Source organism: Neovison vison, chromosome 2 (genome assembly GCF_020171115.1).
Source record: "Neovison vison isolate M4711 chromosome 2, ASM_NN_V1, whole genome shotgun sequence".
NCBI classification, from domain to species: Eukaryota; Metazoa; Chordata; class Mammalia; order Carnivora; family Mustelidae; genus Neogale; species Neogale vison.
Genome location: NC_058092.1, coordinates 84,823,745 through 84,841,346, shown reverse-complemented (window position 1 = coordinate 84,841,346; position 17,602 = coordinate 84,823,745). Strand labels below are relative to the sequence as shown.

Below are 17,602 nucleotides of genomic sequence, written 5' to 3'. Positions count from 1 at the left end.
GTTTTCTTGTACCAATTTCAAAACAATTATGCATGGATATCTTTGAATCATCAAAAGTTGAAAGAGAGCAATTTCTAATCAGGTTTTCATAAATGAAAACATAAAGCTATTTGGAGTTTGTCATTTGATGAAAGTCTACAGTGATTTCATCTTCCTGAGAAAACTTATTTCAGTATTTTGTCATTAAGGAGCATAGATTCTAGAGGGTCAGCCTCTGGGAACTGAGGCATGAGAACAATGTTATGTGCTTATAACAAACATTTGAGCATTTATATTTGGGGATTAATGATTTGTTCCTGCATCTTTGTAGGTTGCTATTCATTGGAAAGATGGAGCTTTTTGCTCACTTTTTACTCATGGATCAGATATAGGACCACTACCAGTTCTATCCTCAAAGATGGGGATAGAGATGGGATAGGTTGTTTAGAAAGGGTGTGTGTGTAGGTCCCACTTCATAAGCAAGGTAGGGCTCAAGAGACTTCATAATGTCAACACTGAGTTCAATAAAGCATAATGGAGTTACTCCATCAGAGGATGGAGTATAGAAGGAAACATGGTACTCCAGCTGTGGAATGTAAGGCTTCCATTTACCTGGCGGGTTGAGGCTCAGAAACACAGCTCTTGCCTCCAAGCGCATAGACTGTCAGGTTGCAGTTAGGAGAGGACTATGACTCAAGGAATAGCATGGTTGCTCAGACACACCTCTGACTGGGTAGGTAAAATGGTGAGCCATTGAGTACCATCTTTGGTACCGGCTCCTGAGCCTTTCATGGGCATCATCACATTCCATATCAGATTTACATGGACCATGAATAAGACACCACCAACCTTGCACAGGGACTGCTTAAGGGCTTCCTGTAGAACTGAGGATCAGACAAAGGCTTTCTGCTTTACACCTGTAGAAGATAAAGGTTTGGAGAGGGCTGGGCCAGAGAAGGCTGTGAAAGCCCTCAGACTATGATGACCTCTGTGAAAGAGAAGGGTAACGTAGGGGAACAGGGTCGCCAGCCCCTCAGAACACAGCACAGTTTCAAGAAGGAGTTGGCCAGGCTGATTGGCAGTTTTCAAATCAAAATTGCCAGTCAGAGGTATCCCACATCTCAGGGCAACAGGCTTTCCTGAGTGCCCCCATCATACTTAGTCATTTGGTAGAAGGAGCCTACAGGAAGTGCGGTCCCAGTGGAACAGCAGCTGGGTGTGTGAACTGGAAAGCCTCCCTGCAGCAGGCCAATCTGAGTGGTCCGTCTCACTGTGGCCACAGATGCTTCCAGTGACTCAGCAACATTTCTTCCTAAATGTGCTACTGATAGTTATTGTCCAAACCAGCTAAAACTTAGACTCATACCATTATTCATTATTTTACTTGTGTCCACCCAACTGGGTTATAAAGCTTTCTTTAAACAGCCATGCCTAACATGGAGTCCTTAACTCAGAAGGTATCTAAGTATACATTGTAATAAAAATTGCTTTCTTTTTGTTAGATGAACCTGCTGATAGTAGTAAACAATGGGAGTTTGGACTTAGGAAGTTGGGACTGGGAGAGAGGTTAAGAGAGAGTACGATTTGGCTAAGGAGTTTCACAGTTATCACAGTGGGGGAGGCAGAAGTCGAGCATGTGAAGTAGGTGCAGCCACGAGAGGAGAGCAGACACTAGGATCGAGGCCACTACATTTGATGAGATGAAGTCCCAGGAGGCACACAGAATGCAGTACCCAGAGAACATGGTGGAAAGGGCTAGTCTAGAGATAGAACTAGCATGGGAGGAGGGAGGTCCAGCAAGATGGGATGGATAAGAGTTGAAGTAGACATCAGTGCAACTCCCTTTTGCTGAGAAATAGGCTTTCTGCCCAGAGAGGCAGTTTCCGTGCACCATGACACACTTTCTTAACTTTGGTGAATTGGACCAGAAGAGAACCTGTTCCCAGTGGAACCCCCTAGGGATTTGGAGTTGGGACACAGTAAATCTAATTGGTTGAACTTTCCCTGAACTGAGCCGATAGGTTCTAAACAGGGCTCTTGACAACTGTTGGGCAATCAAACCAGCAGCAGAACTGGTTTGCAGAAAGACAAGAATGAGTCAGGCATTCAGAGAAGGGCTGAGAGGCAGTGTGACTCCAGAGACAGGGAGTGAGATGGAGAGAGTAGTTGCCTAGATTCCTGAGGAATTTTTCATTCCTGGATCTGATTCTGAGTCCCATACCCCGAGTTCTGAGATAACCCTCCAAACCCTAGAATAAATTCCCAATTTTGCTTAACCCAGTTTGAGAGAGTTTCTTTTAGTAGCAGCCAAACAGTATTGATGGAGATGGTGTTTTGGCAGATAGGCTGAAGACAAAAATAGGGAATTCAGAAATGTGCAATGTGCTGACATGCACCCAGGCAAGGGGTTAGCATTAGGAAAACCAGGAAGCAGAGCCCTCGGAAGAGGGACCCAGACAAGGCCTGGGTAAGACAAGGTCTTAGCCTGGTAGGAACCTGGGAACCAAAGGCGTTATCACGTCAGCAACAAGCATCCAGGATCCGGTTATAGAAAGGGACTAAGTGTAAGGAAGAGCTTTCATCACAGGAACACGGCAGGGGTTGGTTATTAGGAGTCAGGCAAAAGGTCAGAGGCTGACTGAGACCTTCAGATCTAATGAGGATGGAATTCACATATGCATTTAATAAGAATTATTGGGTATCTGTTACATTCGGAGGAGTTTTGTGTATCATAGAATACCAGACCGAGTTGAGGGTGTCACTGTACTCGGGGATAGAGCCAGGAGGGGGTGGAGACCCCCTGGTACTTGCTCTGGGGGGAGAGAAGGCTTAAGGGGGCGGAATCAGGCTGGGAGCCAAGACGCTCATGATGTGGAGTAGGTGGTAGACTCTTAGAATTTGGAACACTGTAGGGCAACACAGACCTGGAAGCAGTTAAAACTGAAAATGCAGGAAGTAACTTCTTTCAAAGAGCAGCAGAAGAATGATTCAGAAAGGAAGATGAGAAGATGTCAGGCACACAGCTCGTCTGTTTGTCAGCTTCTCCTAGAGCCCTGCCGGCCGCTGACGAACCTGTGGAAAATATGTCCTGCACCTCTTAAGGCCAGATGAACTGTTTCATCACAAACCTCTTCTACTTTACCAAAGTTAAAAATTTCAGGAGGATTTGGGAGGCTATGAACTCTAGCTCTTCTAAATTCAGCCCAGTCTTACCACCAGATAGACAAGATTGGACTCCTTTAATGGAATTCAGCTCAACATGTGCTGATAACAACCTTGAACCCTGACCTCCCTGGAAGAAGAGATATAGTAAGAAAAGAGGAAAAATTAGAAAGAATAAAAATTGGGGCACCTGGGTGGCTCCATTGGTTAAGTGACTGCCTTTGGCTCAGGTCATGATCCCAGAGTCCTGGGATTGAGTCCTGCATTGGGCTTCCAGCTCCATGGGGAGTCTGCTTCTCCCTCTGACCTTCTCCCCTTTCACACACACACACACTCTCTCTCTCTCTCTCTCAAATAAATAAATAAATTTTTTTAAAAAAAAGAATAAAAATTAAGAAATGCCCTATAATCTGTTACTTATATTGGAGTAGAACTAGGTCAGACGTTTTATCTCCTATGAAATCCTTCTGTATCTCCCACTTACAATTTTGTATATCCTATAATTACAGGTATTACCTTTCATCAAGACCCCAAAAGCATTTTTCCAGGCCATTTCAGGGACTCTCTGTTTAGGATGTTACTTCACCTAGACAAGATGTACTGAAAACTAACCTTAATAATGACAAATTAGACAACATACCATTTGCTCCATTTCTTTTCTCTTAATCTTATTTCTAGTGTTGTTGATCATTATATTAAATAAAGTCCAAAGATCTGAGGCCAGGTCAGCAATTTCTGCTTGCCTTCTGACTGGCTTCATGGGGAGCAAATTATTTAACCTCCCTAATCCTTCCTTTCCTCATTCATGGAATGGAATATTAACACATTCTCTAGTACCTAATACCTTGCTGGGTGATTTTAAAAGCCACATATGAAAACCGCTGCAAATGGTATTAACACCAAGGGAAGATAGGCAGGTCCGTTAGTAAATCAGCATAGTAGAGCAAAGAATCTGTATCCGGATTTTTATTTTTCTCCTTACTGGCCCTGTGGCTTTGGGCAATTCATTTGAGTTTCAAGTCTTGGTTTTTTCAATTATAAAAGAAGTATGACAATATTTTCTGTTTCCTTTTTTTATGAAGATGAAAATGACATATAGGTACTAAAATATAAAGAATATATTAATGACTATAATTTTTAATACTGTCTCAGAATAGAATAAGATGATTTTGGCAAAGGATGACCTCAAGGCCAAGCGCATGTTTTGAGTTGATTTTGTTTCTTATTATAGCAGTATTAATGTAATTTGACTTTAGAGTGTCTTTATCTGATCCTTTCAAGAATATTTTCATAGAAAATTGTTCCAATTTCTGTGGCAGTGTCAAATTTAAGCAAGACGTAATCACTTAAAGAAAAAACATGAAATTCAGTTACATACCAAAAATAAATAAGTGCAGCCTTAAAGCAAAGATCCTTTATAAATTTTTTTTAATGAAGTCTTCCAGAAAACAAAAATGATATGGTCCATTTGTATTCATAATTTATCAGTTTAATACTTCCTTGAGTTGAGAGAAATATGGGTTGTATGCATAGGGATAAGGTTCTAAAAAAGAGCTTAGTTAAGCAAATATGATTCAGTTAAGCAAATATGATTGAGATCATTACCACTCAAAGGAGTTACTTTCTTGCATTTTTAAAAAATAAAGTTATTCTATATTTATACTGCTTAAATTCTAATGTTCTTTAACCTTTTATTTCCTTGCAAGATAATAGTGGGAGAAACCGCAGTGTTTTGCCTACAACTGGCCACACGGGATTTTGAAAACCAGGAGAAAACTATTTTAACTGGAGATTGTTGCTATATAAACCCACTGGTGCGGCGAACTGTACGATTTCTGGGTATGTGTTCACTGAATTATCTTTATTGTTGTGGAAACCATGTTTATGTATAAGCTAACCCTTAAAATGATCAGCATTTTAAGACATACAAATATTGGATTATATTTTATTTGAAAGGTCTCAGTTTGGTTTTAAAAATCACATTGTGTACTACTTTTTCTCATATGGCTCCAGCTCACATGTCATTTCCATATTATTTTAAGAAAAAAAAAAACACCACCACACTTGGATGTTTAATATTTTTTAAGAAACTAAAAATTATATAATTAAAGTAAATGATTTACTGTGTTCATGAAATTTCAGAAACAGTAGGGAGAAATGATAATCTAGTTAGATTGATGAACATCATGAAAGACAAGAAAAATAGATTGGCCGAGAAAAGATTATGTTGTGTTTGTTAATTATCAGATGTAGCTCTCCATGTACTGCCTCTAAGGGTTTTTTTAATGTGAACAAAAATGAATTAGTGATTTTATTAGAGGGAAAGACTTACTATCACTATATGAAACTAATATAACATTGTATGTTAACTATACTGGAATTACATTAATTTTTTTTTCAATTTTAGAAAAGAATTTACTGATACTTTAAACTTCAGTCTGAAATTCTAGCACTAATACATATAAACATTGATGAATTATTACAAATCACTTCAAGTCAGTAGAAATTTGGCCAAGACAAATTTTTTAACTGACACAGTAAAGTTGAATATAAATTATCATTTCCTGTATTTATTAGATAAAAAAAGTATGTCTGTATATGCAAAATAAAATTTAAAATAAATTTTTATCTGTATTTAGATTGAGATTAAGGTCCAGTACCCTTCAATATATTTCTCATAGCAGTGGGATTAAGTTGAAGACCTTGGAGATATCATGCATAGATCAGCTAATCTATATATAAACCCACTTAAAGACTAATCAAATGTCATCTTGCCTTTGAGTCTCTCTAAAGACAAAAGCTCTCCATATCTAAGACTGTTTTTTAAATTGCCATCAAGTTATACATCTCAAAGCCCTTATTTATACTGTTGAAGTGATGACAACTCTTATATGAAACTTTAAAAAGCTATTTTTTACATGCATCAATACTTTGTTCTTGACTCATTGATCTTTGCATGAGTCATTTAATAACAAAATAAGCAATAATATATTCAAAACTAAAAATGATGAAATTGACACTTTCCAAAATACTGTTCAAGCAAATTTTATTACACCTACTTAAGTGGATGTATTTTTGCATTTGCACACATATTTCTAAAGAATATATGGCACAAAGTAAAGCATGCTTTAAATCTCTTTGTGTTTCTCATTATATGATTTTATAAAATATTTAGGAATTCTTGATTTGTCTCTTCTCTCTTATTCATTATGATTTGGATATTTCAAATTTGTTAAAATGGGAAGTTTATAAGCAAAACATTACTGCATAATAGGGCATCATTATTTGTAGGGATTTTATCCTGGTGGTCAGCACCATGAATACACTCATGGGATCTCATTTTAATAAGTATCTTTGTAGCTACAATATTGGCCTTGGGCCTGATGCACTGAATATTTTAATTCAAAAGCACATTTGGGAACTTAACAAACATCAGGAGACATTTCCATATCTTTATCAAATAATTCTCTCTATTTTACACAGCAAAACTTATTACAGCAGATAAAGAGAATGGTTTTGTTAAATAGAATGAGTTACATCTTAGCCTAGATTTCAAGAGAGTAGAGATGAAGACTTGCCATTTAGGTTCCTGTGCTGGGCCATGATGTTTGGAAGGAGAGGTTACCTACATGAACATTTTCTTAAGCTCCTCCATTCTCTTTCATTTCTCTGCCTCTCCTAAGTTTCTGCTTTTATAACATTTACTTGTATGACTCATAAAATTCTGGGAAGATATAAAGAAAGAGCTTTTTATTATTTCCTTTTAACATTTTTAGATAAAGAACGAACTAAGGTCTTTGTTTCATTGCCATTGTATACACACAGAGTTCTGCTATGTGCAGGTTTGCCTGAGCCTTTTATAATCTTATATAATATTTCAAAAATTAAAAGGATAGCCATGTTTCTGATGCTGGAAATTTACTTGATCCTGCACAACTTCCCTGGTGACTCTTCTATATAACAGCCAACAATTATATATAAAGGTTTAGCAAACAAACAATCCAGAAATTCATGACTAAGAAATGAAGTGTCTGGTTATTATCATAGCACTATATGACTTTTTAACGAACGAATTATTTGGGATGTATTCTCCTGGCACAATGTAAAAATACCTAGTGGAATTTTATTTCCCAAAATTAAGAAGAATAGATTTCTTCACATTGGTACCACATCTTCAAAGTTTGTATCTGTCAGTTTAATTGAAAATGCTGCCAAGGAATTTCTTTTGCCCACTCTACCTAAGAAAAATAAATTTTGGTTTTAATGACAAAAGCATCAAATTTAGAAATATATATATATATATATATGTATATGTATATATATATATACATATATATTTTTTTCCAAGATTTTATTTATTTATTTGACAGACAGAGATCACAAGTAGGCAGAGAGGCAGGCAGAGAGAGAGAGGGGGAAACAGGGTCCCTGCTGAGCAGAGAGCCCAATGTGGGGCTGATCCCAGGACTCTCGGATTATGACCTGAGCCGAAGGCCGAGGCTTAACCCACTGAGCAACCCAGGCGCCCCAAGAAATATATATATTTTTTTAATTTGAGTAGACTGTCACATTCCTCACAAAAGAGGACAAAAAAAAAATCTGTGTATACTTAATTTTATAAGTATAAAATTCTGGTAATGAAAGCAAACAAATTTTAAGGCTGTGGAGATAATTGAAAAATTATCATTTTGATTGCATTATTTTTTACAAAATTGCCCCAAATTTGATAAATTGAAGTCCAACCATAAAATATAAAGTGGAACTAAGTTACTAGCTGTTAGTGTGACTTTTTAAAATGTATTCATGAAAGCAGCACAGAAATCAATTTGAACCATTCTGCTTTACTTAAGATTTTCCACGATATTTAAATGAAAACTAATGGCATTGGGTTTTACTGCTAATTGGCACCTCCAGCAGAGTTAATATCAGTCTGAATGGGTTTAAGAGGCATAATCAAAGGGAGACAACTGCTTTACTTTATGTTTGTAAGATGCAAAATATTTTCAAAATAGGGAAAAAAAATCAAGATTGCTCACATTGGTAGAAGGTGAGACTGAGTCCTCTCCAGAGAACAGGTTTCCTTTTTAAAAATCGCATTACCCAAACACAGTCTTCGAATATATCTTCCTCTTTTATCTGATGTCTTATAAACCCACGTTGCGTAAAACTGTAGCCAGTGGTAGACGGCTCGATGTGTTAAATAATTTAACACTCCCACCTCTCCAGAAAGCAAAGAATCAGAAGTGAAACGGGGGGGAAACCATATGTATGTATATATGACTTATTTCATAGTTTCTAAAATATTTCCATGTTGGCTTATGGTCAACCGAAATACAAACAAAACCAAACAGAGTTACGGTGGTTTGCTTTCGTCCTCAGGTATTTATGCGTTTGGGCTCTTTGCTACCGATATTTTTGTAAACGCCGGGCAGGTGGTCACAGGGAATCTGGCTCCACATTTTCTTGCCCTGTGTAAGCCCAACTATACGGCTCTTGGATGTCAGCAGTATACACAGTTCATCAGTGGGGAAGAGGCCTGCACGGGCAACCCAGATCTCATCATGAGAGCCAGGAAGACGTTCCCATCCAAAGAAGCGGCTCTCAGCGTCTATGCAGCCATGTATCTGACAGTAAGTAAGGATTATGGACCAGTCTTCGTCTCTCTGTTCATTCTCCCAGTGTAGACATTCTTTTTCTCTGCCATGATGGAAGTCGCATTTACCACTTTCTGTAGGCCATTTAATTTACTTTTAATAATGGCTGTTTGGACTGTGGATAAAATTAAGTCAGTTGACTCTCATGAGATTATGTGTGGGTAGTTGGTTGTATTAAAAAATAGAGCCATTAGCATTTCTATTTGAGAATATGTTTGTCTTTATGTTAAATAGGGCTTAATGGGAACAAATTTGTCCCGTAGCAGTCCCCCTAATCTTGTAATAGCCCCATTAAGAAAGCTATCCAGGCCTCTTAGCTGCCTACTCAAGCTCTGATATTCTCTGGTGGAGGTCAGGAAAGGGGCACCGTTTTTTTTTAGAATTTTTGTTTGTTTGTTTGGTTATTGGTAACTATGTCATCATAATATCTCAGCTACTGTTTCAATATTTTCGCATAGAGCTAGGCAAAATGTCCTATTAAATTGTGTTTTTTTTTTTTCCCTTTATTCTTGAGTCTTTGCCCTCATTTCGGTGGTGAGAGCCAGGCCTCCCACGGCTGTCCAGGACCTCTAGGTGGAAGTAAATGGTCATGGTTGAGCATCTTACTGATTCACAGGAGTAGAGAGAAGAGCAGCCTTAACAGGCAGCTCTTGGCCCCAGCATTCCTGCTGTCAAAGCCCTTCCCTCATTTACCAGGGTCTGCCTTGTAGCTATGGAGCTGGACTCCCGAGGAGTCTTTTGGGGTTCTCCTTTCCAGTGGTGCCAATAGCTCCTTTCTTCCGATTTCAACTCATTGACAAGAGATCTCAGGACCTATTTGAAACCAAATCAGTTCATTGCCCATGACTTAAAAAAAACCCTCAGAATTATTTTTACTCTTAAGGAGCTATTTGATTATGGAAATATTTCTGGTATTTTTAATGCAGTCCTGTCTGCTTATCTCTAAAAGCAGAGAGAATGCACAGTAATACCCTATGACACTTCTACCTGAGATTGGAAACAAAATTACTAAATAAGCGACAATTTAGGAGGGAAAATACAGCACTGTACTTACTGCTCATGATGGCAGAATAATTTTTGGAGGCTGTAAGTACATGCATTTTAACATTTCTAAAGTTTTCAAGCCGAGCTAATTCTAACCCTCACAGCCTGGACTTTTAAAAATCCCATCAAAAAAAAGTATTTTAGAGTCAAAGACCAAATCCCACCTTACCCATTTTCTCTTCCACTGTCTTCTGGCTTCTGTACGGTTTGTCAGTTACAACTCCCTTCTTTCCCTCCAGTTTCCCCTGATTTCTTTATCCCTTCAGCTTTGCCTTCTGCTTCCCATTCTAAGGCACTGCAGACTTGCTATAAAATCTGTTTATCCATGCATATTCTTTCCTGTTCGTTGAATTGCTTGACTGCATGTCCCACCTCTCTTAGAATATGAAGCATTCAACCTTAAAATGAATGTTTAAAACTTAAGTGAATCAGAAGTGAAAAATACTTCTCATTCATTGTCATCACATCTAAATCTGACGTTGTTATTTGTATCCGAGTATGAATTGCAAATATCTGCATATACGTACGTGATCAAGCCAATGACTGGAGACGAATTCCAGAATACTCTTTGAACCCAAATCCTGTTACATGATTATTTTAGCACTAATAGGTGATTGGTTTTGCTGTATAACTAGAGTTTGCCAATGGTGGTGAATATGCTAGTATTATAAATACTTGATCTTTTTGTTGTGCCAAAATCGTGTTTTCAAAGGCACTGCTTTGGGAGAAGGTATTATGCTTTTAAGTCCTGGAGGAATCTTAATATCTTGTCTTGCCTGTGGTCAGCTGGCCAAGTGTTTTAGCAACCTCTTATAAGTATAATTATAGAATAATTGTAATTACTATGGCAAACATTCATTGAGCATATGTGTCAAGCACCAAGAGCCTTACTTTTACAAATTATTTATTACTAATTCTTATTGATGTATTAAAATTTATTCCTTGTTGATTGTTATTACTATTTATGTAGTAATTGATCATTTGTACTAATTCACTGAATCCTCACAAAAAATCCTTCAAGTATGTAGTAGTATTATGCCCATTTTACAGATGAGAACACTCAGAAAGTGAAGTAACCGGTCCAGATCCGTAGAACCACCCACTTTCCTGGCTCCAATAAATTCAAATATTCCAGAGAAGGTATAATAAATCATATTAGTTCTCATGTGTGCACAGCCAGCTAAATTTCCTTCTGCCGCCCCCTAATCTCAGCATCCGTAAAGGTTATGGCAGAGGGTTCGGATGGTAGGTATGTTTAGAGAAAAAACATTTAATAACACTCCAGCACTTGAAATTGTCTATCATTACACAGTGGTTCAGACTAAAAGTCAGGATTCCTGCTTGTAATTACATGGCCGGGTACCTCTGTCTTTTCAACAATAGATTCTGTTCTGTGCTAACTGCTTTCCTGTCTTCCCTGCCCCCCCTTTAGCACTGTGTGAGTGTGGGTGGCTGCTATGGTAACCCTGAATATAGCTCCTGCTGCAAATGTAGGCATTACAGGCAGGTTTTGCTGTTATATTTGAACCCATAGACATATATATTTCTTCCCAGCTTCACGAGAGACATCTTGGGAAAACTTTATAATAGAAATGTTGGGGTGTTTCCAACTAATACAGTCCTGTGACATGCTTGTCAGAATTTTGATGAGTAAGCAAATAAGAAAACAGCCATCTATTTGGTATTTTCTGTGGAAACAGTCTTATCGCTGTGTTTAGGTAGAGATACATTTGTTTACTGTTGTGTCATGTAAATATTTACATATGCAAATACATAAATAAAAATAAATAAGCTCCACTATGAAGTATATGAATAAGAACTGAGGCATAGTTTTCTGATGTTTCCCTTTGTGGATTAGTCCCCCAAATTAAGGAACTTGAAATCTCCCTTAGCACTTGACTTTAATTAAGGCTTTGGGGATAATTTGATAACAGAGTTGTTCTCTTTTGCTTTACTGAGAACTTTCAGGGGGGAAAAAAAATCCTTAAGCCTGTTTCTGCAAATATTGTTGATTTCCCAGGGAAAAATTCCTAAGGTTATTTAACCCTCAAATATTAAATTTATAATTCGGTGTTAAGTCACATTAGAATAAGATTTAAATTTAGCTTTGTGTTATTTGTTTCATATAAAATGAGCAATTTTTCTGATTAAAGTCAAATGAACTTCAAAGTTGAGAATGAGACTTTTTTTGTGACTTTCCAGTTTTGTGACTTTCCAGTTAACCTCATAAGTCAGGGAAACAGACATAAAATGATCTCTTAGGTTACTTCCCATACTGGCCTTAGATGATTTTTCTGAAAATCTTTAGAAACACAAAGAAAGAGAGGAAGCAAGACAAAAAGGGTCAGCTATGCTTGCTGGCCTTTTCTCATGATCTTTTGCTGTAAACAATGCACCCTAAATGTCAAAACAAGACTTTGCTATCCTCAGAATTCTGTGGGGTGATCTGTGGTTTTTACCTGTAGTCAAACCTTGCTTCTCTCATGGGTCGTGTTTCACCCTGGTGTAGACGGGCCTGGAACAGGTCGATAGCTGGGCCTCGCTCATTCTCTAGAGATTTCCCCTGAGAGCAGCCTTCCAAGAGAGCAAAGGCTTGAGCTAGAGGGCCTCTTGGAGCGTAGGCTCCAAAACTCATTCACCGTCCCCATCTCTGTGCTCTCTAGGTCCAGTCCAAGCAAATCCCAGCCCTGATCGAGGCCAGCCCTGATCGAGGGGGGCAGAGGCCCAGACTCCACCTGTAAATGGGAGGCCCAGTACAATCAGATTGTGAAGAAGTGAAAACACCAGGCAAGAAGGGATTTGTGGATATTAAAGGGTTCACTGCAGTTTTTTCCCAGAATATTAACGGAAGGCTCTGCTGTATCATTCCCTGTCTTGCTGGTGTCCAATCTTTGGCATTATCCTGCTCTTGTTTCCCACCCAGCCATCTTTTATAATCATCTTAGAGGTCCCATGTGCTCATGAGCTGCAAGACAAGGGTTAAATAAACACAACCCATTGGTATCTGTCTGCCCTTCCTTAGTGACATTTTCCTCATCTCTGTAGGGGCACGTACATACAGGTCTTCATTCTGGACTACAGGAATTTGGGGGATGCATGGCAATTCGGCTGCAGCATTTGATGTCATGTGGCTGGTCAGGGATTGTGTTTGGTGGAGAAATGTCGGCGTGGGTAAGAAGAAAAGCTCTCGGCTACCTTCATGGATTTGTCTGGAGTGACTGATGAAATCTGGCTGCCATCAGAAAGCCATGCCTCTAAATCTTCCCTGCCCAGAAGTAATTTAATGCTGAAACATCTAAGATCCCAGTGCTCTAGGTTTCAAATGAGCAAATTTGTGTCTACTAGATAATCTATCAAGCAGTATTTATTGAGCTCCCACTTACAATGTGACTGCTGTCCTATTTCTCTGACTACTGCTGCCATCACAACTATTATTAGTTGATTGACATTGGTCCTGTCAGCCTTCAACTAAGTGTCACAGGGGGCGGGGAGGTTGCTAAAGACATCTGCAAAGTACCCCTGAATTCCAGTGCTTTCATTACCATGGACCCCTTTTATAACTTACCGTCTTCTTGTCCCATACTCTTCCATGAACTTCACATTTCTAAATCTTCTATCTAATAGATAATGCTTTTCCACCCCAGCTTAGACCCAGATATTGAACAGTGACCCATAACAATAAATATACCGTAACACTGTTTTGAAATGATACACATACAGTTACTAAATTTGCCCACATACAGCTATTAAAGAATAAGCAGTAAATGAGTCCAGACATATGTATGCTCTGCATCTTTACCTTAGTTTTCTCTGGATTCTGTTAAGTGACACTTCTAACTGGGTATTCTGGGATCGATCCATGGCTTTATAATGGTGCCGATTCTCTAGGCACATCCCAGAAATCACTGTGTCTTCCACAGTGTATCAGAACCACTCAGCAGTGTGAGATCACCAGTGTGGCCAAATGACTTCATAGAGTTCCAGCCAAAAGTAAAGAATAATGACATTTTAGTTAGGGCATGTGGGCTTTTGCAGGTAAATATACTGTTCTATTAAGCTCTTTGAAATACTGAAAGAGATGTCCCAGAATTCATGAATATGTCTGGAGTTTCTTAGGTGTTAGCAGACTCCAGGTTGGGGACTCCTGGCAGTGCTCACACATTAGAAAAACAGGACTTACTCTTTTTTTTCTTTTTTTAAAGATTTTTATTTATTTATTTGACAGAGATCACAAGTAGGCAGAGAGGCAGGCAGAGAGAGAGAGAGAGAGGGAGGAGGAGGAAGCAGGCTCCCTGCTGAGCAGAGAGCCTGATGCGGGGCTCGATCCCAAGAACCTGAGATCATGACCTGAGCCAAAGGCAGCGGCTTAACCCACTGAGCCACCGAGGCGCCCAACAGGACTTATTCTTATAGGACAATATAAGGTATAATAAAAGCAAATTTATAAACACCATATATTAAGCATGTTCTTCAACCTAAATCTTCACCTTTCCTTCTGATTTTAAAAGAAATGATGACAGTTTTATTGGCCCCTAGAAGTATCATGGGCCCCTCAGTACCATGCCTACTGGATAAGTTTGCCCTGGAGATAGTGCATCATTAAGTTCTCGATGGAATGTGATTGTTAGTCTATTTGGTAATGACAGTGAGGGCCACTCAGTGTCTAGGAGGGAAAGATCACTGTTGCCAAGCACCATGGGAGAGTGCTTCAGAAGTAAGTGGTACTTGGGCTGGGTTTTGAAGATGAACATGATTTGAATAAGTAAAGAAGAGGAATTCCAGGTAAGGGGACAGTGAGAGCAGAGACAACAAAAAAGGAAAGAAACTCAAAGTAAAGGGAATATTTTAAGGAGATTGTCAAAGAATCTCAGACATGAAATAAGGGTTTGGATTTAGCCGTTCCCCTTAAGATTGGAAGCCCTAGTGTTGATGAGACCAGAGTCAGATGAAGTGAAATGAACTGAAATTCCTAGGTTCTGAGAAATGGAATGAACTTGGACTCTATGAGCTGCCAAGAGCCTGAGCCGTGGCAGGGAGAGTTCAGATTTGAGCAGCTGGGAATCCCTAAACATTCTCTTGGAGCACAACAGGAAAGTCTGGCCCAGACCCAGAGCCAGTGCTCCGTTGTACACTCTGGGGTTCACACACCATCACCACTTCCTTTGATGCAATGGCTAAACTGAGCCACATCCCTGGGCGGCCTGCTCCTGTATTGCACCCCTCGGTCCCCCAGCTTCCATGTATTCGAAAGTAACAATCTGGCCACAAAAAGGCCTAAGTCTTCACAGGGGGCTGGAAGGAATGTATGGCTCTCTTCACTTTACAGGTAACACAACTGAAGATACAAAAGTCTAATTAACTTGCCCAAGTTGTATCACAGGTATTTATTAGAAGTGGAAATATGATGCAGGCCAGTGTCACTGTCTCGTATGTTGCACTACTTCCTGGCTTGCCCTCCAGCGGAAAGCAGGCCCTCGAAGGCCAAGCGATCAGAGTTCAGGCCCTCACACGCAGTAGTGAAGAAAACTAGTCAATGAATTTTAATTGCATGTTGCAAGATATAAATTAAGGTTATTGAAAAAGTGTGCACTCCATAAATTCCGGTCTCGTATCTTATTTTCCAGGCAGCCAAGTAGCTCAAACACTAATAGTAATATAAATAGTCACGATGATTGAATTTTATTGTACTTTTTTTAAGTGAATGAGTATTTTATTCTTATGAACCTTAATTTTTAATCTTATGTTCTGCACATTATTTAAGATGTTAACGAACTTTAATTGCTTTTAAAATGACAATTTCTAAGTCATCTGTTACTCCTTTCCCATATACAGTAATTAGATGCCTAATAACCTAAGTGGTATTGGCAGAGCCCACTGCTCGTGAGACCTCCATGGGACGCACTAGCACTTTGACCAGGTCCAAAAGAACCCAGATCACAGTGGGCAGCTCTAAATGTGTGGTCATTTGATATCCCAGAAGCAAACATTCCCTTGCTCTAAATGTGTGGTCATTTGATATCCCAGAAGCAAACATTCCCTTTCTTCCATGTCCAGTCGATGAAGTTTTAGAATATAGGTGAGGTTCGGTAGAGTGGAGTCCAGAGCTGATAACCATGAAAGAATTCGTGAGGCATCTTTGATGCAAAATGATGGTTTATTAAAGCACGGGGACAGGAACCATGGGCAGAAAGAGCTGCTGCACCGGGGTGTGAGGGGTGGCTGGCTGTGTACTACGGGGTTGGGGGAGGTAAGGAAAAAGGGAGGTTTCAAAAGAACTTTCATATGCTAAAGAGGACCTACAAGATACCAGAGGCCTTGAGGCCTTGCCATTGCCAAGGTTTTTCCCTCTAGCAAGGTATTAACATCAAGATATTTGGGAGTTTCCTAAAGATCGTCACCTATATCCCACCCAGGAGTGGAGGTGGGGGAAGGTTGCAGGGTGTCAGCCTTTTGCTTTGTGCTCAGCCAGCCGTCTGTTCCCTCATCACAATAACATGCTCAAGTCCATTTTCCCAAAAGATGCATCAAGCTCTGCTACAGGGTCATAGACTTGCTCTTGAATACCAGGAGCCAACCCTGATTCTCCCACAAGGGCTGGCCGTGAGCTCCAGACTATGTTTTCCACCACTGACATCTCAAGCAACACAGTGCCTGGTGCTCCTCTGGCCCAAGTAGCAGGGCTGTTTGCCTGTACTTGCTGTCAGGGGCTTTTCTGCTCCAGGACCCACTTAAAGCTGGCAGCCTTTCATGTCCCCTGATCTACAGGCCAGAGCAGTATCCATAGGTGTGGGATGTGTGTCCCCAAGAACACAAAATGATCTAAAGGTGCTGTGTTTCTTTCTTTGTGGTAGGGGTACAAGATGCAATCATTTGTCTTTTTCTTTGGGGTGATGTGTAGTATGTCCCTGTGATGCGGGGGAGCTAGGTTCTTGTCTCATGGAGTCCAAGAATCAATCTGGTGGATAATGGAGAATGAGTAGAGCGACAGAAGTTGATAAAGTGAAAATACAGAAAAAGCTCTCAAGAGCGAGAAAGGTCCCCAAAGGGTTGCCAGCCAGGGCCTTTAGGGTTTGTCTTTTATGGAAAGCTAATCAGGGAACTTAAATCCTTTTAACATCTCTATTGATAACCACTGAGAAAGAACTGGTGATAACACCTTCAGTGATTTGCTTCCTTTTTAGGGTCTGGTTATTCTTTGTTGGTCACAGGTGATCATCATAAAAAGACACGCCCCCCCACCCCGCCCCGCGCATCCCCCCCACCCCACCCCAGGCCTTCCGCAGTTTGTTCCCTTATCTCTGGTTTTCCCACACCTACACATTTTGGGGATTTTTGTGAGCCTGATCATCCCTATCTATCTCTTCCTATCGAGCCCCACCTGTCCCTTACTCACCTGGTCAATGGATCCTTAAAAACTTGATGTCGCAAGCCCTTGAATCTTATGGGGTTTATCTCCCAAGATCTGCAATACCTGTGTCTTAACAAGGCCTCCAGTGTGCTGACCATCTCTTACTTACCTGCTTCATCAGCATGATGTCTTTGATGCAAAGAATCAATATGATGGCAAAATGCATGAGGGTTAATATAGCACTGACGTAAACTTTGATGTAAAATTTGCCTATTCCATGTGAATGTGAACTTTTCTCATCTTCTTTCCTGAACAAAATAGAAAAGAATGCATTTGACAAATCAGTGGTCACTACTACTTGATTCAAGATTTGGTAGTCGTAGTCATTCTCCAGGATCTGTCCCTACTGGTGAAT

The 17,602-nt window shown here is 39.7% G+C and overlaps 1 protein-coding gene across 3 annotated transcripts in view; it reads left to right on the top strand.

Moving 5' to 3' along the window:
- Nucleotides 1-17,602, top strand: part of PLPPR5 (phospholipid phosphatase related 5) — a 119,063-nt gene that overhangs the window by 34,638 nt on the left and 66,823 nt on the right. For all 3 annotated transcript variants that reach the window (XM_044238745.1, XM_044238744.1, XM_044238743.1), the window contains 2 exons: nucleotides 4,848-4,980; nucleotides 8,521-8,771. In XM_044238745.1, the coding sequence (XP_044094680.1) occupies nucleotides 4,848-4,980; nucleotides 8,521-8,771 (384 nt within the window). The remainder of the gene's footprint in view (nucleotides 1-4,847; nucleotides 4,981-8,520; nucleotides 8,772-17,602) is intronic.